Below are 21,937 nucleotides of genomic sequence, written 5' to 3'. Positions count from 1 at the left end.
CGGGGGAAACCCTTTTCGGTGGGGGACCCCCGCCTTTTGGGGAACCCCCCTTTTGGGGGACCCCCTCCCCTTTCAGGGGACACGCAGCCAGCGGGCTGGAGGCAGGGGGCTGCCGCCTGCTGGGGCTCACCCCGGGCACTGCCGGCTCCGCGCTCTCCCCGCCGCAGCCGCCCGGATCGCCCCGCGCCCCCCACGCGTGTCCGCGCCCCCCGCGCCCCCACGAGGCGAGCGGCCGCGGGAGCACCAATGGGAGGGCCCGGGGAGGCAGGCGGCGCCGCTGATTGGCTGCGGCCCGTGCATATATCAGGGGGCGGCCGAGGGCGAGCGTGGAGGCGGCGGCGGCGGCCGCGGAGCGCGGCGGGACCCGGGTGGCCGCTGCCCGCCGGGGGGCTCCGCGCCATGGGGCGGCGGGGCCGGGCCCGGGGGGGCTGAGCCGGAGCAGGAGGGGACGGGGCAGGACGGGACGGAGAACCCCGGAGCCTGGGGTAAGCCCTCGGGAGCGCGGAGCATCCCCGGGGGGCGGCCGGAGCTCGGGATGAGGATGATGTCGCGATTATCGGGATGCTGAGGCAGGGCGGTGGGGTGCCCCACGCTGCCTGTGTCCCCCCCTGCTCCCCGCGGGCAGCCCACTAGGGATGCGCTGCCGCCGCTCGGTGACCTTGTCCCGGGGGGGACGAGCCCCTGCGGCCGGGTTTGTCCCGGGACGGAGCGCGGAGCTGCCCCCGGGGGGGCTGGGGGGCAGCGGGGGGCTGCGAGCCGCGCCGGGGCCAGGAGAGCCCCGGGACGGCGGCAGCGGGGAAGGTGCCCTCTAAAATGCCCAAACGCGCCCCCACCCCGCCGGGCACGCAGCGATCAACAGCTGGACCCTGGGAGCTGGGGGGGAGGGGGACAAGGGGGGGTCCCGGCCCCGGTGCCGCCGCACGGTTCCCGGGGCGAGAGGGGGAGGATGCGGGATGCCCGTGTGGGGCCGGGAGTGGGGGCTTGGGGAGCGGTGGCTCGGCTCTTCCCCTGCTCCCCCCCGGTCTTTAATTTCGGGAGGAACCCAAACTCTGAGAGCTCTGCCTCCCCTTTTCGGGGGAGCCCCGCGCTATGTCCCCCTCTCCCCCCGAGCGCTGCGTTGGCACGGGCTGGAGGTGCTGGGAGTCCTGGGGTGCCCCCAAACCCCCCTCGGTGGTCCCGGGGCCGGGCCGGGCGCTGCGGGACCTGCCGGCAGGTGTCAGTGTCCCCCCTCCGTCTGCAGCCGGGAGGGTCGGTGCCGAGGACCCCCCTGCGCTCTCCCCAGGATAGGTTCTGGGGGGGGATCAAGGGCGCGTTTGCTCTCCGAGAGCAGCGGGCTGAGCCCGGCATGAGGGCAGGGCTGGGGAGATCTGGGGGGGCCCCGCTGACACCCCACATCTCAACCCAGCACCAGCCCTGTGTTCCCCAGGCTGCCCGTGCCCGGCTGCTGCCATGCCTTGCTGCTTGTCGTGACACCCGGTGCCACGCTGGTGACACTAAGCAGGGAGAGGGGTGGCTGGGAGCTTCCTCGCCTCGCACCGGTGCCCACCCTGACAGCGGGGAGGGGGACGCGGGGATGCCTGGGGCTGGGAGCTCGGCCTGAGGCTGGAGGAGCCGTCGCTGCGCTGGAGGGAGCCGTGCTCCACATCGCTCTGCTCAGAGGGCTCCTGCCTGTGGGTGTGAAAGTCTCCAGCAAGCGAAGCCAGAGGGCACAGCACATGGCACCAGTGTGGTGCGGGGCGCCCAGCTGCCACCTCCCTCCACCGCAGCCCGGGCTTCATCTCATTTGATGTCTTATGCAAATCCTTCGCTCCCCGAGTCCGGGGATTTTCTGACATTTTCCTTTGCTCTCACCTCAAAGTTCCTCACTCTAAGGAGAGCTAATAAAAGGAGCCCAATTCACAGAGTCCTGCAGGTTTCTTAACCAGCCTGCTGGGCTGGGAGGGGGCAAGGCACTGACTTACTGAAGCCCCTTTGCAATAGCAAGAAGCAGGGATGGGCTCAGAGCGGTGGCTGGGATCTCTAACGCCGCCGCTCAGGCAAGGACAGCAGGCTGGGAGGTGGCTGTCCCCGCACTCAGGAGCTGCGGGCCCGCTGCCAGCGCCCCACCGTGCCCGCTTTGCTGCCCATTACCACACCGCTGCCGCCACGGCGGTGCCTGGCTCGCGCCCATCCTTCCCCTGGCAGATCGATGCGGTCCCGGCGCTTCCTCGGGACGCGATGCAGGCGTGGGTGGGAAGAGGCAGGGCTGGGTCCTGCGTGGCCCTGGGTGGGGGCAGAGCTGGGCTGGTGGCTCAGCTTGCATCGGCACACGCAGCCAAGTCAGCCCACTCCAGGCACTAAACTGCACTTAGCCTCTGCCCAGCCTCTCTTAAGCGGCCTTAATTTGATAAACCGTTCCTGCATTTAAAAGGAAGGTGACACGGTTCAGGTTGCATTCCCACTAAGAGGCATCTCTGTGGGGCTCAGTGCTCCCCCATCACTGCTTCGTGGCTGGCCTGTCCCAGGGGGTGCCGGGGCACCCGCACCAGGGGTGCTCGTGGGGTGCTCGATGCACCCTGAGCCAGCCCAGCCTCTCCCCGGCGCACGCCTTGTGCGGCGTGTACGTGGCCGGATCAGTGTCTGCAGCGTGAAAGGGCAGAAATCAATGTTAATGTCCCTGACAATTAGCTAATGTCTTAATTATCGAACTCCGCTTGATTAGCAGTGGAGCGCGTGGCTCCAGAGCTGCTTCACCGCTGGCATTGAAGCGAGCAGGACGTGGCCCGAGGCGGCAGGGTGCTGCTGCTGGCACCGGCACGGGGCTCCTGCGGCTCAGACCCGCTGCTCATGGACACCTGAGGGGGAGGAGGGAGGCTCGAGAGGTGGGAAATCACAGCAAGTTATTTTTGAGATGCAGCTCATACAACCGGTGGTGTCGGGGACAGGCGTGGGACATCGCCAAAGGGATTCCGGGCTTCGTCCTGTGGGCAGTGGGGACACAGGGCTGCAAGGAGACCAGGCAGGCCTGGCCAGGAAGCAGGCTGTGGTCCTGGACAGGTCTGCCAATAATATTTGCATTAGCCTGTCTCTTCCTTTGCTTTAAGGTTTTTATAGAAAAAGGGGAAGGAAAAAAAAAAATAATTAGCAAGCTGGAAGTTCTCCAGCTTTTGTGATACAAACCCTAAATCAAAAAAAAATAAAATAAAAAAGAGGGGTAGTCAGATGCTTCTTATCAAATCTCCATTCTTTTGGATCAAGGATAAGTGATTAGGAAGTTATTTCCAGCTCTAGTAGTGAGGTCAAGGGGGTCACTTGCTACCAAAGAGCTTTGCTGTCCCCTGCTTCTGTACGTCCATCCTGATTTCACTTAACCCACCACCAACATAAATAATAAATATGGTAACGATGGTGCGGGATAGCCACCCCTGGTGCCTTCCCATCCCGCCTGGCCTGTCACACTTCTGTCAGCAGCGATGCTCACGTGCGCAGCACCTACCGCACCCCGGTGTGCACGCCTCCACCCGCGGTCTCACCACCAGGCTGCATGCAGGCGGCTGTCCCGGCACCCCGGCGAGCCCCTCTGCTTCGTTCACAAGTGCCAGGGATCCAGCTGAGCCCGCGTCATCAACACGCACCCTTAAGGGTTTAAAAATAGAAGAGGTGGGGAAAAAAAAAATAATAATGTGTTTAATCACGGTGATTCATCCACCATAGCCCCTGTTCGGCAGAGCGTGGGGCTGGCGAGTGTTTGGTGGTTCCTGCTACGGGGAATGAAAACATGGTGGCTATGTGGTCCCCAAAACCTTGTCCCATCTCAGAGCTAGCCTGCTGCTGGGGGCTTCTCCTAGGTTTTAACTTGCAGCAGAGCCTGAGGATGGAGCACAAAGCTGCCAGGCGGGCAGGGTAAGCCCCGGATCTGGCCGTTTGAAGTCTGCAGCCTTTGCTGGGCTCCAGAGATAAGCCCGGGAGCCCTCCCTGCATCCATCCCCGGCTCAGGAGTGGGCAGCGGCTCTCCCCGCCCTGGCCCAGTTCCATATCTTTACGCCCAGCATTTACATCGGCTAATGAAGAACAAGTCAGTTCTGATGTTCCTGCGCTGACTTTGAACTCGGCTCTGTTTGAAGCGGGTTTTCAGGCAGCCAGCCCTCGCGGCACGAGGCAGGAAGCCTCTCCCTGCCCCAGCCTGGCCAGCTGGGAGCCACGCGCCTCACGGCTCCAGCAAGCAAAAGGCAAATTTGGGCTCTTACCCCAGGCTGCTGCTCCCGTGTTTAAGATGCTCAGCGCCAATGCTACCACCAGAAGGGTCTCAGCTCATGATAAATTCTGGTTGGCCTCAAGACACCGATGCGGTCAGCCCAGGCAGCTGCAGGGTAGATGAGAAGCTTGTGCAGCCACCCCAGATGACCTACACATCCTCATGGTGCATCCCCCAGATGCTCCATGCCCCATGTCACTGGGGGGCGGAGGAATTGTCCCCACCTGGCCTCTCACTTCTGGCCAGCAGGACCAGGATGAGGTTGCCCCATCCTCACAATCCATCCCCTACATGGTGCCGTTGCAGGGCAGGGCCCGTCCCCGAGGAGCGCGGCGGGGCGAGAGAATGAAGAAGCCGGCCGGGCGGCAGCAGCATGGGGCGGCAGGACCTGCGGCGTGCTGACGGGCCCCCGCCGATGCTCCCGTGGCCACTGGCCCTGCTGGCCCTGAGCGCATGCTGCGGGGCGGGCGGCGTGGTGCCCGAGCAGCATGCCGCCGGCGCCGCGTCCCCTTCGTCCCCATCCTCATCCTCTCCCGGCCGGGCACCCCTGGACTGGCTCCTCACCGACCGGGGTCCCTTCTACCGAGCCCAGGAGTACGTGGACTTCACGGAGCGCTACCGGCAGGGTTTCACCACCAGGTACAGGATCTACAGGTGAGAGGCAGCGCCAAGGGCGGTGGGGTCGTGGGGAGGGGGTTTGATCCCTGTGGGGGCTCCAGGCTCCAGGTCTCCCCCCAGCAAGGGAGCAGCCGGTCCCCACCCTACACGCATTTGGCTGCAGAGGCTGGTGGGGTCTCTTCAGCCCATCCCCACCGTGTGCTTGGCTGGCCAGGATGTGGCCCCAGGAAGGTGTTTCCCCAACCCAGCAGCAGTTTGCAGTGCAGGGTGAGATGCAAGCACACAGCTAGGATGCTACAGGAGCAGGGCTGATGTTGGGGGTCCTCACAAAGCCCCCTGCAGCCCAGGAGGTGTTTGTGGCACCAGAGCAAGCCCTGCTGCACCCTACCTGGAGACCTGACGTCAGTGCAGGGACGGCTGCATTGTTATGAAGCCCGGCACCCCCAGGGAGCTCATTTCCCCTTCTCCCCTTCCCTGCACGCTGCTATCCTCCGGGGATGCTGCTGGTGACGGAGGTGGGACGGGAAGGAGCACCCGCTGGGACAGCAGCCGGCTTGCACCAAGGAGGAGGAGGAGGAGGAAGACAACCTGCAGGCAGCCTCGCTTTGCCCATGGGATGGGACTAAGGGGGACCTGGTGCAGTGCTGGTGGCCTCCATCCCTGCATATCCCACTGCACCCGGGAGAGGGAGCATCACCCCCCTCACCCCAGCATCATGCTTTTTGAGCCCAAAAGTCACCATGGGAGGCAGGCCGGTGCCTGCCGAGTCCCTCAGCTGCTTCGTGCCCATCTTCCCTCCCTCCTCCTCCTTCTCCTCTTTCTCTCCCAATCAGCTCTAATTAAACTGTTGGAGAGACACCGCCTGGTTTTAATTAGAGCAAAACGCTGAAGATTAGGCTGAAGCTGGCCGCTGGGTGTTGACAGGGCTGTTGGTTGAGGCAGCAGCAGGCTGGCACAGCCCGCGGTGCTGAGGGCTCCCGGTTGGCACAGAGATGTCACCCAGAGCCAGCCCATCCTGCCCTCCTCCTTCCCCACTGCCATCCCACCACACTTCGGGTCTGCTCGAGGCACACGGTAAACCCCCAGCCCCTACAAGAGCCCACTGGTGGAGGGGAAAGGCCAGATCCTGCAGTGCTCTGAGCAACCCAAGCTTTCAGTGGGGTCCAGCACCAGTGTCCCACATCCTGCCGTCACCGTGCCCGCCACCCCCAGCATCCTCACCCCATCCACTGCCTCGTCCCGGTACCTCCAGCTTCACAGAGAGCGCTGCCCATTATCCAGAGACACCAGACCTTGGATTTCCACCTGGATCCCTGGGGATGAGGATGGAAGCTGGATGAGGCTGGCAGGATGAGGTCTGGCCCAGCAGGCTGGCACAGGCAGCAGAGTGGTGACAGTGTCCCAGCAGAGGTGACACCAATGTCATGTGCACAGCTCCGATGCCTCCCATCAGTGGCTCAGGGTGGGATGGAGCCTTGCACCCGGGCACCCCATTCCCCACCCACCTCTGTGGCTCTCACCACCGCTCTCCTCGCCTTTGTCCCGCAGGGAGTTCGCCCGCTGGAAGGTGAACAACCTGGCCCTGGAGAGGAAGGACTTCTTCAGCTTGCCGCTGCCCCTCGCCCCCGAATTCATCCGCAACATCCGCCTGCTGGGGCGCAGGCCCAGCCTGCAGCAGGTCACCGACAGCATCATCAAGAAGTACGGCACACACTTCTTGCTCGCTGCCACGCTGGGAGGTGAGCTGGGAGGGAAGCTGCCCGCTCCGGCAGCCACCCCCAAGCACAGGGAAGGGGAACAGGAGGGCAGTGAGCACTGGTGGGACCTGGGGGAGAAATGTTGACACAAAGGGGAGCCCAGCAGCCCCCCGGAGCATGGCGTGTCCCCACAGGAGAGGAGTCGCTGACCATTTTTGTGGATAAGCGCAAGCTGAGCCGCAGGGCAGAGCCCGCGGGGGCTGGGAACAGCTCGGCGGTGTCGCTGGAGACGCTGCACCAGCTGGCGGCCTCCTACTTCATCGACCGGGAGAGCACGCTGCGCCGGCTGCACCACATCCAGATCGCCACCGCCGCCATCAAGGTGGGCGAGGGCGCGAGGGAGGGGACGGCGGGCGGGGGGACGGCGGCGAGGCGGGGGCAGAGCAAAGTTTGGCCCACCCGCGTTATTTATGGCAAATCGGGCGCGCTAATGAAGGCGCGTTTTTCAGCGGGGCTGCCGGCTGTCGACAAGGCAATTAGCAGGCAATTATTTCTCCTCTCCGAGCTGCTGCCGCAGCGCCTTGCGAGCTGAGGCACGGCCACGGGCTGTCTGCAGCCCCCTCCGTGCACAGTGCTGTGTGGCAGCACGCAGCCCTGGCCCCCTGCCCTGTCCCTTAGCCCCTATGGGTCCCACCTAGGTGACAGAGACGCGGACGGGGCCGCTCGGCTGCAGCAACTACGACAACCTGGACTCGGTGAGCTCGGTGCTGGTGCAGAGCCCGGAGAACAAGGTGCAGCTGCAAGGTAGGGCCTGTGCAGCGGGGACAGCGCGAGTGCCACCGAGGGGTGCTGGCGGGCAGGCAGGGAGGCATGCAGGGTGCTGGATCAGGCTGCTGCTTTAAGAAAAAACAAACAAACAAAAAAAAAAAAACACTAAAAATAAATCAAAGCTGGCCAGGAAGGGGCCGCTGCTCCTCTGCCAAGAGGAGCCGCAATCGATGGAGAGCCCAGACAGGCGGCTCCACTCTGAATGGATGTGGGCACCCAGGAGGGACACGGGTTGGGATGGGGTCCAGGCTGGGCGTGCCGGGTGCCCTGACCACCCCGGGGGCTCCCTCCTGCCTGCAGGGCTGCAGACGGTGCTCCCCCCGCACCTCCGGGAGCGTTTCGTGGCGGCTGCCCTGAGCCACATTGCCTGTGGCTCGGCCGGGGAGCTGCTGTGCCGCCAGAGCGACTGCCGCTGCCAGTGCCAGCCCGCCTTCCCCCACTGCAACTGCCCCGAGGCCGACGTGCAGGCGCTGGAAGGCAGCCTGGCCCAGCTCCATCGCGCCTGGGAGAGCCACCACGGCCAGTTCGAGGAGTCAGGTGAGGCTGGGGGAAAGCTCCGCGGGTGCTGGGACCCAGACCCCAAAGCAGCTCTGTGCCTGGAGCTCTCCAGCTGGCCCTGATGCTGTAGCAGTGGTGGGTGGCAAACACATCTGGGGAGCACCCATGGGTGCTCAGGATGGGTGGGGGGTGCTGCAGGGGCACCAGAGAGTCCACGTTTAGCATGTAGGATGGGTCTTGTCATGAAGAACAAGGAGCCTGCGGGCATTTTTTAATGGGAAGTGACAACCTCTGGTGACACCAAGGACAGGGTCTGGTCACACCAGCCCCCTGAGAGCCATCCCAGGGTGTTGCAGGGCAGTGAGGGCAGCGCTGCGTGGTGGGCCACCACTGTCCCAGCAACCCTCAGAGCTTGGGGAAGGGAGCACATGGAAGGAAAAGACCTTCCCTCACACCTTGTGGAGACACATCCCCACCAATATTTAAGCAGGGAGGGGGGGAATCCCTGAAGGAAGAACCCTGCCTGGAGGGAGGTTTGGCTCCTGCTTTACCTTTGCTTTCTTCTCTCGCTGCTTACCCCACTGGGCTTGCTGACTCAGTCTCTCTTCTCACAGAGGAGTTCCAGGCACTGGTGAAGAGGCTCCCAGGGGACCGTTTCCTGAACAGGACGGCCATCTCCCACTTCTGGGCCATGGACCTGGATGTCCAGCACCGCTACCAGCAGCTGGGCACCAGCCTGAAGCTGCTCGCCAGGAAAACCCACCGCATCATCCGCAGGCTCTTCAACCTCAGCAAACGCTGCCACCGGCAGCCTCACTTCAAACTGCCCAAGGAGAGGTAGGCTGCCATGCTCCCCGTCCCCTGAGGAGACACCGGCAGAGCTCCGAGTGGGGCTCAGCCCCATGGCTGGGACCAGAGGGGCTCCCACCTTGCTGGGGGGAACTCCTGGGGTGGGTGGGCAGCAGAGGCAGCTTCACCACCTGGGGACATGGTCCTCAGAGGTTGGGTTCAAGGTGAAAAACCAGGCTTGGTTGAGTTGTGTTGCCCCCAAGAAGTGAACAGAGGGCGGGTGGCCCTTCAGAGCCCCCCTAAGCACCTGTCCTCCCCGTCCTTTCTCCTCTAGGTCGCTTCCTTACTGGTGGAGCCGTGCGCAGTCGCTCCTCTACTGCAGCGAGACCGCTGTGCCCGGGACCTTCCTGGAGGAAAGCCACAGCTGCACGTGCCCCTTGGAGCAGCCCTCCTGCCAGGGGTCCATTCCGTGTGCCTTGGGCGAGGGGACAGCCTGCGCCAGCTGCGCTGAGGACAACACCACCCGCTGCGGGGCGTGCAACCAGGGCTACGTGCTGGCCCAGGGCTCGTGCCGCCCCGAGGTGGCTGACTCGCTGGAGCACTACCTGGGGCTGGAGACAGACCTGCAGGACTTGGAGCTCAAGTACCTCCTGCAGAAGCGGGACAGCCGCATCGAGGTGCACTCCATCTTCATCAGCAACGACATGCGCCTGGGCAGCTGGTTCGACCCCTCCTGGAGGAAGCGCATGCTCCTGACCCTGAAGAGCAACAAGTACAAGCCCGGGCTGGTGCACGTCATGCTGGCCCTCTCCCTGCAGATCTGCCTCACCAAGAACAGCACACTGGAGCCCGTCATGGCCATCTATGTCAACCCCTTTGGGGGGAGCCACTCGGAGAGCTGGTTCGTGCCCGTCAACGAGGGCAGCTTCCCAGACTGGGAAAGGACTAACGTGGATGCCTCTGCCCAGTGCCAAAACTGGACGCTCACCTTGGGCAACAAGTGGAAGACCTTCTTTGAGACAGTCCATGTCTACCTGCGGAGCCGCATCAAGTCTCTGGACGACAGCTCCAACGAGACGATCTACTATGAGCCCCTGGAAATGGCAGACCCCTCCAAGAACCTGGGGTACATGAAAATCAACAGCCTGCAGGTCTTCGGCTACAGCCTGCCCTTTGAGCCGGACGCCATACGCGACCTGATCCTGCAGCTGGACTACCCCTACACACAGGGCTCCCAGGACTCGGCCATGCTGCAGCTGGTGGAGATCAGGGACCGGGTGAACAGGCTGTCGCCCCCCGGCAAAACCCGCCTCGACCTCTTCACCTGCCTGCTGCGCCACCGGCTCAAGCTGGCCAACAACGAGGTGGCCAGGATCCAGTCCTCCCTGCGGGCCTTCAGCGCCAAGCTGCCCAACGCGGTGGAGCAGGAGACGGGCAAACTGTGCAGCTAACAGCCAGGGCTGCTCAGACAGCGGAGCGACAGGGACGGGAGAGAGGAAAAACACCCCCGACAGATTGAATCAAGGCCTTACCTTAGTGCCAACTGCGTGCTTCCACAGTACACCCAGCCACTGGCTGAAGGGATGCAGGGCTCAAGCGGAGGAAGGCAGCAGGACCTAGGGCACAGGATGACTCTGGTGGGGACATTGCTTCTGCTCGAGCACGCCACGCTGGTGGCCAAGGGGATGTGCTGCTGGCTGGGGGACACAGCTCCGATGGAGGCAGCTGCTGGCCCCACCACAGCGAACCCCTCAAGACCCCAACCTGGTGCACACCATCAGTTCCTCCAGCGACAATCTCCGTAGTGCCCCAGCTTCACAGGCTTTTTAAAATGTCTTTCTGCTGATGCTCTCACATCCCAACCTTCCTGCGGCTGCGTCCTCGCACGTGGCATGGGGGGGACCAAGATGTGATGGGCAGAGCCGAGGCACCACCACCCCGCACATGGGCAGGGACCTGGTGTCTGCCCCATGGGCACTGCTGTTGTGGACACCGGGAGAGACCTCTGGGCCACTTTTCTTTACAGCAAAACAAGAGCAAGAGAAGGAAAGAGAAGGAAAAAAATGTTTTATTTATGTATTTATTTGGTTGGTTTGGGAGGGAGTTTTTTAAGCCTATTTATTTGGGGAGGGTAATTTCTCGTCGGTGGCTCCAGCCAAGGGACATCTTAGTAAAATGTATCTGTTTAATATATTTTTTAAAAAAATGCCTTTTTTTGAGCAAAAGAGTAACCAAAACAACTGAGAAAAAAAAAAAAAAAAAAAAAGAACACTTACTGTCATCTCTGGCCCTGGCTTCTCCATTGCCATGCTGCAGGGGGGTGGTGAGGAGACCCCCGTGCTGTGTCCCCCACGTTTCTCTGTGCCCCCAGGGCAGAGGTTGGGAGCTCAGCCCATGCTGGCCGGCCCTCTGCCTCCCACCAAGGGCTTGGTTAGCTGCCAGGGCTGTGGCAGGGGCTCTGAGGCGGCCCATTATGACCGTCAGATGCACTCACTGTGGCACATAGCACCTCCTCGGGCATGGTAGATGGAGGCTCTCATAGTAGGAGCCTCTCATAGTGCCCCGGAGATGCGGTGTGGAAGGAGACAAGCACTTACTGACCTCAGCCGCCCTTTCTGGGCACTCAGCCACATAGATGATGGTCAGAGCTGTGCCGTGGTGCCCTTCCCTGGGCTGTGGAGGGAGGTTGCTCCATACCTGCAGTGTCCTCATTGCCCTCCTCGTTCATTGTCCCTTAGAAGGGGCAAAAACCAGGTGCAGCTCATCCTGAATGCCCCCAAAGCTGCCTCAGCTCCCCATCAGCTAAACCCAGCGCAGGCAGCAAGGGCAGCACTGCATCCCCCATCACAGGGTCTTCAAAAGACATCACTTCCAGCCCCATGGAGGTAAGACAGGAGTGGGAAAGCCCCCTTCCTACCCTGCTTCCTACCCCAGGGCTGAAGAAGAGCAGCAGCCCCACTGCTCAAGGCAATCTTCACGACTCTGCCAAATCCTCCCTGGCTGCCAAAACTTGTCTGCGTGACGGCTGGAAGAGCCACGGCAACCCGGATTCATCTCTCCTGCTGCTCCCCCTCTCCTCCATCCTTGGGCAATACAGATGAAGAGATAAGCAGGAGGAAAATAAAAGCGGAGTAGATAAACTATATTCCCTGTCTGATCCATCAATCCATCAGGCAGCCTATTGTGTTTACAGCATCCCTCAAGCTGTCACCTGGACTTCTGCTCTCTGTACAGCTGTCATCCTTTGCCCGTGTCTCCTGGTCCTAAAAAGAGAAAAGTCAGGCAATGAAACACACAGGGAGGACGGGAGGGTTACAGCCATCATCTTGGTAAGGGTCAGGGTGGGACATCTGCCCCAACGGGGAGGGAGAGGCAGCCCTGGGTGTGCTAGGGAGGGACAGGACGGGTCACAGCTGAGCAGGAAAGCAGTGACCTGGGGGATGTGGTAGTGGCAGCACCCCCTGCCCGAGCAGGTGGCACCAGGGAACATGCTTGGAGTGCGGGGAAAAAACAGACTGCCCCTTGACCAGCCACCCTCCCTCGCCACCCTCCTCATAACGTGGGCTGGGTGCGTGGCAGAGATGCCCCTGAGCACGCAAGGGATCTCCACGTACACACCCAACCAGCAAAGCAAACCACAGGAGGCAGTCCCTACGAACCCAAGGGCACAAATTGGGCAGCCTAAGGCCTTTTTGCCTCCAGCTGCTCAGCCAACACCACTCTGCTGTTTGCAGGCCTAGGAGCTGTGCCGTGCCTCAGTTTCCCCGCCTGCACAAACACGCTGTGCTCCAGCACCCAGGGGTGTGCCCACACCACCCCACGTCCCAGCAGCACCCGCATAGCTAAGAGGCGAGACGAAGCCTTGCCGCTTCTTTCTCAGCCTTGTCTGTTATTTCCCCATCTCCTGACAAGCTCAGAAGTGCAACCGAGGTGGCAAATTAGCACCAGAGACTCGTTAATTGGCAGGCAGGAGCCTTCCCCTGCTGTTTGGGTTGTCATCAGCTGCTTCAGCACATTTTCCCTCTCTCCTTCAGTCTATTTTCTCCCCTTTGCAGTGGTTTTCCTCCCCGATCCCTCACTTTGAAAGCCACCAGCCCTGCACCTTCCATGAGCTCTTGGCTCTGCTCCTGCATCACAGAGCCACTGCAACGCACCCACGTTGTTTTTCCAAACTAGTTTGCCTGTTTCGCTGATTTAACAGCCCAAAATTACAGTGTATAAACCATGGGGAATACGATAAATCCCCAGTGGCTGCTGGGAGGGGAGAGGTGCCTGGAGCTGACCTGCTCCTGGGCTGCATCCTGACCCCGTCCCACAGGGGGTCCCCTCTCTCCCAAGAGGTGGCAGCGTTGGGAGCGGTGCTCTCAGGAAGGCTCCTGAGGGAACAGACGCAGTGATTACCCAAATTAGTTTCTAATAGCTTTTATCTCCTAATTTCTACTTTGTCAAGTGCTAAAATCCATTAATAACCAAGAGACCATGTGGAAAAACATTTAACATCCCAGCTGCCAAGAGCTCCCACCTCTGTCACACTCCAGCAAGGTTGAGGGAGAAAGGAAAAAAAAAAAAAACTAAAAATAAATTCAATTTTCCTCCCAGCACGTCAGCGGAGCAAGAGGGGAACCGTGCACACAGAGCTGGGTATCCCACACCCCGTGCCCCCAGCGCTGTGGTCCCCTGGCCGCAGGGAGGTGTCCCCAAGGGTGACGTCCCCCTGAAAGTGACTGTTGGTTGCTGGGGGTAAGGGCACGAAGAGAAATACCCCCAGACACACACAGTCCATAAAACTACAGTCTGTTTCCCCTCTAATTGGTAATAAATGTAAATGTTTAGTTATGCCCGGCTTGGGAGCTATGAAAAACACATCTGGCTGGCTGGCGCCTCTGCCTGCCATCTGCGGCGCACAGGGAAGGGGAGCACACGCACGCGTGTGTGTGTGTGTATGTGCACACCTGAGTGCGTGCAGGAGCTGCAGGAGGAGAAGGTTGGCTGGGTGGCCCCTCCACCAGGCCCACACCATCCCCTCACCCAGCAGCAGCTCCAGCCCCACGGACACTGCTGTCACCGCTGCTGTCCCTGTCCCTGCTGGGCCCACACCTCACCGTGCCCACAGGGAGCCCCTGGAGCCCCCCTTCCTCCTCCTCCTTGCTCTTCCTCCAGCAGCGCCGCCTCTTCCTTTGAAGCAGGTTTTTCTCAGAGCTGCTTTTTCTGGACCGTCCCAGAAGAGTCCGTGTGCTCATCCCTCCCCTCGCCTTGATCAAGGCTGAAGCCTGACATCCGAGCGCGCTGATCAAAGCCGTGTCTCCGGGTGAGATTTGCTGGCAAGGAACAGCAACAGTTGGTGCCGAGCTGGTCCGGGAACACCACCACAGATGCTGGTGGGGGGAAAAAAAAAAAAAAAAAAAAAAAAAGGAGAGAGAGAGAGAAGCCACTGCACCGATGATGGGAGGCATAAAGGATCTCATGGCACCCGGAGCAGTGAGCCAAAGGGGTCGTCACTGCTGCTTTGAGGTCCCCAAGTGTGGGCCAGCAGCCAAAGCACCTCCCCGGCTGCTCACACCCACCGTCGGGTTTGGGTCTTCATCCCCCAGGAAGGCTGGAGGCGGGAGGAAAGGCCAGCAGTGACGTCCACAACATGCTCCTGGCAGCCCGCGAGCCGCCGCGGCAGCTGGCTTTGAGCACTTTTCATCTAATTCAATGAAAATGAGCTGTTCGAGTGAATGAAGATAATTTAATAATGAATAGCTCCAACTTATCGGAGAGGCTCTCCGTTCCTGCCTGACAGTCACTGCCTCTAAGTGCAATTTAATAAGGGAATCACCATCAGTCAGCCCCGTGGTTGGAAATCAGCACTTTGCTGCTTGGGGGAAGTGCTCCGCACCTCCCTAAAAGCTGGGGCTGCTTCTTGAGTAGCCTAAAACCCAACGACTTGTAAAAAGGAAGAGAAAAAGAGCAGGGGAAAAAATAAAATAAAATAAAATGGCAGATCAGCACATCTTCAGAGGCAAAATGTAATTAAAAATAAAAGCCAGCTTGAGGAACGCCGTAAGTCAGCCCATGCAGCAGTGAGAGCTGCAGGAGGAGGAGATGCTGCCTGAGCTGGCAGGGGGCAGAGCGGAGTGGTCCCGAGGGGTCCCCAGGGGTCCCCAGGATGTAGCAGGTCAGTGCAGGAGGTTCTAGGGAGAACCACTGCTCGCTGCCAGCTGCTGCCCCACGTGCCACCATTCCCAGCAGGAATGGGGACATGCCAGCTGGCGAGGACCCTCAGCATGCATAGGGGTCGTGCCAGCCCTGGGTGGGATGCTAACAGTCCTCAGCACCCCAAAGTCCTTCTGTTCCAGCAGAAGGTGGTGGTAAAACAGCCAACACGTGAGCCACTAGCAGCATGTTGCTCCCCCGAGGCAGGGATCCGCATCTCACCAAGCACCAGCCCCGGCAGTGTGGGGCCTCATCCTGCTCAGTGCTGCAGGCGCAGGTGTCAGCGTGGGGAACGCCAGCCCGGCGGATTCCTGCAGACACCTGCCAGCAGCGGGCGCTTAATTATTAATTGCGTTTCCAGTAGCAATTGTTGCTCGCGCCAGCGGAGTTGGACGAGACATCACAAGCAATTAGCAAGCCCTCCGCGCCACTACGCTGCCGCCTGCTCAGCGCCCTGCTCACGTCCTCCTCAGGCTGCCAAGGGGGGAAGGAGGAACCCAGCCTCATCCACGGGTCGTCCCCTCCTGCAGCCACAGCACCAAGGTTGGGCAGGATCAGCCCCCGGCCCAGGTTTAATTGCCCATGGCTCCAGCACCCCTGAGCTGCTCCACAAGCAGAGCTATCCCAGGGCCCAGCGCCGGCCGCAGTCCAGGTGCTCAACCAAATTAATTTTTATCATAACCAAAGTGACCGGTCAGTGGTCTCCAACCAGGCTTTTCCTCGTTATTGAGACGGTTTCATAGCGAGAGCAATTTGGGGAGCTTATTTTCCACTTCATTGAGTGTCGTGTTGCCACAAATGAATATATTCCTTGGTTGGTGTGATGGAAAATACAGCTGTAAATGCTTTCTGCTTCATTTGGGCAAAGAGCTCCAGATAGGACTAAATATAAAGAGAATTTAAATGCCGTACTTCATTAAAAAAGTTGTTTGCCATTCTCTTTCTTCCTGAAAATACAGGGCTGCTGGTGGAGAGCGCAGAAGGATTTAAATTTACATCAGTGTCATGCTGATGGAGCCGATCGCCGCCTGCCCCTGACTGATGGCAGACGCCTGTCCCTGGCGGCTCGGGGAGGGAGCCCAAAGGCAGGGGACAGAGGAGCGGATGGGATGAGGTGCCCAATTCCCACCTGGTTGGTTAGGGACCCTTACCTGCTGCAGAGCCACCAGGGCCAAAAAGAAGACAAAATCCCCCTCGCCTTGGTGGCAGCTGGGATTGTGTCCGCACACAGGCCATAACTCCTAGACTGCACAGGAGCACACAGGAGCAAGGCTTTCACAGGGGACAAAATGACCACCACAACGCTCTCTCTTACCCCTAGCACAGGGCTCTGGCCAACCAGCTGCTCTCCACAAACCTGCACCCATGGGTAAGAACGAGCCACAACGATCTCCTTTCCCTTCCCTTTGTCCTCCTCTGAGCACGAAGCTTCCACCACTCATTTGCCAGAAGCACCCAAGGTGCTCCACGAAGGTGGGGACAACGGGTGCCAGGGGCTCTCCAGGTCCCACCTCCAGCCCTGTGCCTTCTCCCTTGCCTTGCACGTGTGAACAGCAACCGCCTGGAAACTGGATCAAGGGTGACGTGATGCAATTATTACCTTAATGGCATCTCAAGGCTATCGGCGCCGGCTGGAAGTAAAACTTGTGTTGAACAAGTTTAATAAGCATATCATCTAGTACAATATTCGCACTGAGGGGCAGTGTGGCTTTAGGAAGGATTACAGTAGCTTTGCAGCTTTGCTTAGCTTTACATGGGATATTTCACACGCCGCAGATAAAGCAGGATGAGCCCGCCACAGCCGATAGCAGCAGCAACCCCTAACGCTGCCTCCCAGCCGCTGTTCAGCAGCAGATTATGGGCTCACCCCACAGGCTGAGACCAGGCTGCAGAGACTCTGGTCACCTCCTCAACAGGAGGACACCAACCCCTGGTGTCCCTCCTGCATCCCTGCATCCCCAGCAGGGACCTGCTGAAGGCGTCACACCGGCACAATGTTCTCCAGCAGGGTCCTGACCTGCTTCTGTAGACCCCATGGAGAAGATCTGGGTTCCCCAGATTCTACAGACAGAGGCCGTATGGGATCTGGGGGCATGGGACCTGGAGATGGTCCCAGGGCTGTGTTATGGGGACCTGGAAAGCAGCGGCTGCCGAGCCCATGTCCCCAAGAGCAAACTCCCTGCCACTGAGCAAGTGGTTTTCCATATCTCGAGACCTTTCTCTGCCCAACACATTGAAAGTTTTTCATTATAATGATGAAAAATCAGGAGAGAGAAATGCCTCCTCTCCAGCTCCCGTGTGCTCACCCCGTGCAGAAGGTGCCAGTCAGCAAGTAAGGCACCAGGCTGCCCCGTGCTCCCCGGCCTTAGATAATGTCCTATATAAAGCACTTGCATCCGCATGCTGAGTGTCTCAGAAATACTGCTTCTGCCTAATATATGCATTGGTTTTTGCTCAGCTTTTGAACCAGCAGGTCGCCTGTTGTTAATTAATGCATCGCTGAAATTATGTTTGGGGGCTACTAAGGTTTATTGGGTAGAAAATTATTTCAAATACAGAGAGCAGGCAGTAAAGATTGGAAATATGTTTTCAAGTATAAACCTAATTGCTACAGGGAATCCCTTTGGGATCCATTTGGAGCCCTTGCTTTTTTATTTCCTCCCTCTGTTAATGACACAGCCAAGGTTTGTACAACAGCAAATGCACCACTGCATGCCGATGAAGGGGCAGCCAGCGGCTCGAGGTGGGACCCCGGACCTGGTGGTGGCCTTGGTGGCAAGGCTCAAGAGCAAGGTCCCCTCGGCCACCCACTGCCTCGGGGGTGCTGCCCATGCTTAAGTGCTTTCTTGGACCACAGCCCAACTGAACAGAGGTGTTTCAAGTGGCACAGATGGGATTTCTCATTTTTCTTTTTGTTCCCTTGCCGCGGCGGTGTCCCCCTGGATGTAAGTAACGTCACGCTGGTGACCTGCACAGGGGGCTGACCTGCACAAACACTAGAGAAATTTGCTTCTTCAAAATCATCCTTGTTTCTGGCTGGGAGAACAGTAACATTTCTTCCCAACCACTGCCTTGCTCCGTTCTGTCTGGCTCCTCGAGGAAGCATCCCCCTCCGAGACGCGCTCCCCATCGCAGCTTGGAGGGATTGGATACCAGCATCCAGCCCCAGTCTGAACCACCCACCCTCTAGAATTCCTCCTTCCACAAAATCACCGCCACCTCAAAACCACAGCCCAAACCAGCCCCAGTTATTATTTTTAAAGCTGCTCGGCCTGAGAGGCCGCCTTGGGAGCTGCAGGCACGTCCAGTTGTTCCCGATTCAACCCGTGCTCTAACTTCAGCTTATGGCAGCCGTTACCAGCCTGGCAGGATGTGCTCACAATTAAGAAGGATGTGGGGAAACGTGCCCTTTTTTCTTTTCTTCAAAGGCAGACGTCACAGGCTGTACCAGCCGCTGCCCCCCCAGCAGGAAGCTTGCTCTGAAACCGAGTCCCCAACTGCCAGCATAAAGCCAACCCACGCAGCCTCAAACCCAGCAGACATCACCATTAAAGCAGCTTCAGAAATTTCCCTGAATTTCAGGAAATCTCTCCCTGTCCCCCAGACGTGGCTCCAGCACCTCAGAAAGGGGAATATCGCCAAGCTCATGAGCTAAACCAAGGGTCAGCAGGGACAAGGACTTCTCCTGCACCACAGGAGGACAGCAGGTGCCCTAAGGCACAGGATTAACACAAGACCAAGACAGCAAAGATCAGTCCAGTCTCACTTTCAACACACCAGGTGCCCAAGACTCTCCTGTCTGGGAAGGCCAAATGGATAATCCTTCCTATGAATATTGAGAATTACCTTGGAACAGCGGACGGCCCTTCCCACCCATGGTCCCTTTTTAAGGCCCCTCCAGCATCATCTCTTTCAAGCCTCAGAAACTGCTTCTAAAAACCCAGGCTCCATTTTCTTATGACCAGCTTACCAGACAGGGATGCGTCTTGCTCTACTGGAGTCCTTACCAAAGCCACTGCCTTAATGGATGTCCTGCAAACCCTACTGGGGGCTAACACTGATCCCTCTCACTACGGCAGGTCTGGGATGTGGCCAAAGCATCCACAGGAACCCTCAGTAGGATCCCAAACCCTTGCCACTTTGCAAGTGATTTCTAGCTCCCATTCCATAGCAGCAAGGACCACTAACACCTGCTGGAAACTTCAATAAGGAGCCAGAGCACAAAGGATCTACATCTGTGAGAGCCAGCGGTGGAAGGAGGCGCCACCAGCCTCCAGGAGCAGATGCTGGAGGCTGGGAAGTGGCATTGGCTGCCCAGGAGCTCCTGGAGATGCTGTCAGTGCCGGCGCTGGCTGTGGACCCGGCCTCCAGCTGCACGCTGCTAAAAGCAGCACACCCGAGCCAGCTTTTATAAGGCCGGGGGAATTCAGGGGGTCCTCGTACCCCAGCAAAACTCCGGGATTTAGATGCTCAGCGATACGGTTGGAACAATTTCCTTGATCTTTTATTACCCTGGTAAATAATTTATTGGGACAGCCATTTTAAAAAATCCCATAAAAGACCCATAAAACATATTTATCTCTCACACACACACAGAAAAAAAAAAAAAAAAAAAAAAAAAAAAAGCTCTTTGGCTCCAACCAACAAGCTGAAAACTTGTTTGTATACTTCACTGCACATAAACTAACCAATGCCTTGTGACAGCTTTAAGCTTTTTAACAGCTCTCTCCCTGCTGCTCTTTATTTCCATTTTTCTCTCTATGACTTCAGAAGAAGAAGAAAAAAAAAAACAAAAAAACACTACGAGAAGTTTCTGCTTTTGGACAGACACTGACAGCTGGGAACTGCCCTCCACTTTTCCTGACACCCCGTACATGGGGATGGTTGTGCACGAGCCCTGCACAGCCCACCAAGCCACATCTTTGTGCCTCAGTTTCCCCCTCTAAAAGGACACCCTCCTTTTCTGCCTTTTCATCCAAGATCTCCCTGTGGAGGATGGAGGTCTGTGAGCACCTTCTTACCAAGGAGCCTCCAAGATAAGGAGCATCCATAAGGAACCTTTGTCTTCTCCTGCTGGCAGAGCACAGGGTCCTTTTCTGCACAAAGACATGAATAAATGGAGAATCCAAAAAGAGGGATGAAGAGCGCCTTTTCCCACCAAAGCCAGGCCCGAGCCACGCATACCAAAGCTTTTTATTGCTCCCTTGGACACCAGAGGACCCACTGGGCTGAAGCCTGGCCAGCAGGACGAGATCTCAGCCTGCTGCCAAAGCACAAAAGCAGAGCACAGCCACGTTTAGCGCTGCGAGAGGGCTGCCTGGTGCCAAGCAGTCGCTGCCTCCAACAGCAGACAGATCCACATCCTCCTGCACTGTGCCCACAGACCCGGCCCTGCCAGCAAGACGCCAGCAGACACCAACATCTGGGCATGGGATGACTGACCTTCATGCACAGGGACAGGCTGGGGTGTTTGTTCTCCTCCAGCAGGGAGCGAGGGAGACGTGGGGATAGCGGTGGGGCTGGCTGAGCATCCTGCTGCAGTGCAGAGCATGTCTCCAAAGCAGGCGGAGCAGCTCTGTGATCAGGGAGAGCGCAGCCCTCCTGTGCTGGATCAGCAGAGCCAGCCACCCGAGGGCTGCCAAGGCACGCAGCCGGCCAGGCGTGCATAGTGCCTGCTCCGGGTGGCACCTGGCTTCATCCCGACGTGAGCCAAAGAGCTGCTGCCCATGCCGGCTGGTTCCCCAGACCAACCTCTCCTCACCTCCACTGCTCGCTCTACAGGGAGAGGAGAAGCTCAGAGCCAAGTCTGGCAGCCAGCAGCTGGGCTGACACAGCACAGGTCACGGAAAGAAGGCGAGTGGCCAAAGGAAGCCGGGGTCTCTGCGGGCTGAGCATCGCTTCTGCCCAGCTTCAGTGCCTGCAGGAGCACACGCATGGCACACGAGCTCTCAGCCAGTCTCCCCAGCAGGTTAAAGCCCAGCAGAGCCTCCGGCTTCAGGTCTGCATCACCTCTCCCACCTCGTTCCCCTCTTCTCCAACTCTCATTGCTTCTTCCCAACATCTCCTCCCCATCCCACAGCCGTAGAGCCATGGGGTTTCATCCTTCCTCAGCAGCAATAAAAGGAGCATCATAATTACCATCAGTGGAAGGAAGCAAAACGGACACTGCAAGCTGCAGGATGGCTTACAGCAGTCTTCCTGGAGCAGAAATGATGCCCAGAGCTACAAACCTGAGCAGATCCTTGCAGCCAAGGACAGACAGGCCTCCCCGGGAGAGGCTGAGGCTCCAGGCTCGGCTCTGGGACCACACCAGCATCCCCACATCCTGCAGCTCTTTCGGCTGGCGCTTCCAAACTGAGGAGCACATCAGTGGTTAACTCCATTTTCAGATTTAAAAGTCAAATGCTGCCACAGGAAATTAAAAGATAATGCAAGGAATTATTTAAAAAATTAATCTTTATTACTCTCCACTCCCAAGCTGCTAATAAAAAAAATGCGTTCCTCATGCAGTCTCTATAAAAACAGGTTATAAAGCAGGGAAAGAGAGAAAAGCAGATGCTTTTAAAAAAATATCTATCATCCCTCCGCCCTGTCTGCCCATCACAGCTTTTCATCTACACCTGCACGTCAGCCCCCAGCAGTTTCGAACCCAGCCAGCCCCTTTTACCCTGGGAGGCAATTATTCCCCTTTTCCATCTCCTCCCCCTTCCCCCCCCATTTTACCTCTCCAGGAGATCAGCAACCCCTGCTCCAGAGAGCAGGCTAGAAGGTGTTTTTAATGGCACACCTTCCTTGCTCCAGGTATCTCTGAGCACTGTATAAAACAGAATGAATTATAGCTCATTACCAAAAGGGCAGGCATTGGGGAAGTAAACAAAGCAGCTATTACAGAAGCCAGCAACAGCTCCGCAATGCCAGAGCAGGGTTGAAACAAGCAGATCACCATGCCTGAGAGAGAGGTCAGGGCTCTTTGACTGCTCTGAGAAGCCAGAGGCTGAGAAGCAGGTGGCAATTGCGGTGGTTTATTTGCAGTGGTTTATTCCGAAGATGCTTCTGTCTGGAGCTGCGCTCAAGC

At 58.6% G+C, this 21,937-nt stretch overlaps 1 protein-coding gene and 1 long non-coding RNA gene across 3 annotated transcripts; one reads left to right on the top strand and one right to left on the bottom strand.

The window, feature by feature from the left end:
- Window positions 1–442: 442 nt before the first annotated feature.
- On the top strand, window positions 443–10,933 carry BRINP2 (BMP/retinoic acid inducible neural specific 2). Of its 2 annotated transcripts, none has more exons than XM_084527860.1 (8): window positions 443–485; window positions 4,541–4,873; window positions 6,401–6,591; window positions 6,744–6,931; window positions 7,248–7,353; window positions 7,678–7,914; window positions 8,490–8,712; window positions 8,999–10,933. In XM_084527860.1, exons 2-8 carry the CDS (start codon window positions 4,608–4,610, stop codon window positions 10,113–10,115), a joined length of 2,328 nt encoding a protein of 775 aa, XP_084383986.1. In that variant the 5' UTR covers window positions 443–485; window positions 4,541–4,607; the 3' UTR covers window positions 10,116–10,933. The 2 variants fall into 2 exon arrangements, with proteins under 2 accessions (XP_084383986.1, XP_084383985.1); XM_084527859.1 differs by having other exon boundaries at window positions 4,541–4,888.
- LOC311440683 lies at window positions 10,501–21,225 on the bottom strand. The gene is made up of 2 exons (XR_014695538.1): window positions 21,093–21,225; window positions 10,501–11,927 (listed from the first exon to the last, which is right to left on the bottom strand). It is a non-coding gene; the product is annotated as an uncharacterized lncRNA (long non-coding RNA).
- Between the last annotated feature and the right edge of the window lie 712 nt (window positions 21,226–21,937).

The sequence above is a fragment of the Aythya ferina genome (genome assembly GCF_964211825.1).
Source record: "Aythya ferina genome assembly, chromosome: 8".
Taxonomy (NCBI): domain Eukaryota; kingdom Metazoa; phylum Chordata; class Aves; order Anseriformes; family Anatidae; genus Aythya; species Aythya ferina.
Note: the sequence above shows the minus strand (reverse complement) of the source record. Positions and strands in the feature narration are given on the sequence as shown.

Coding starts and splice junctions, on each gene's coding strand:
- BRINP2 (XM_084527859.1), top strand. CDS start 4,608: ATGGGGCGGCAGGACCTGCGGCGTGCTGACGGGCCCCCGCCGATGCTC. Junction 4,889..6,400: donor ACCAGGTACAGGATCTACAG/GTGAGAGGCAGC, acceptor TTTGTCCCGCAG/GGAGTTCGCCCGCTGGAAGG. Junction 6,932..7,247: donor TCGCCACCGCCGCCATCAAG/GTGGGCGAGGGC, acceptor GGTCCCACCTAG/GTGACAGAGACGCGGACGGG.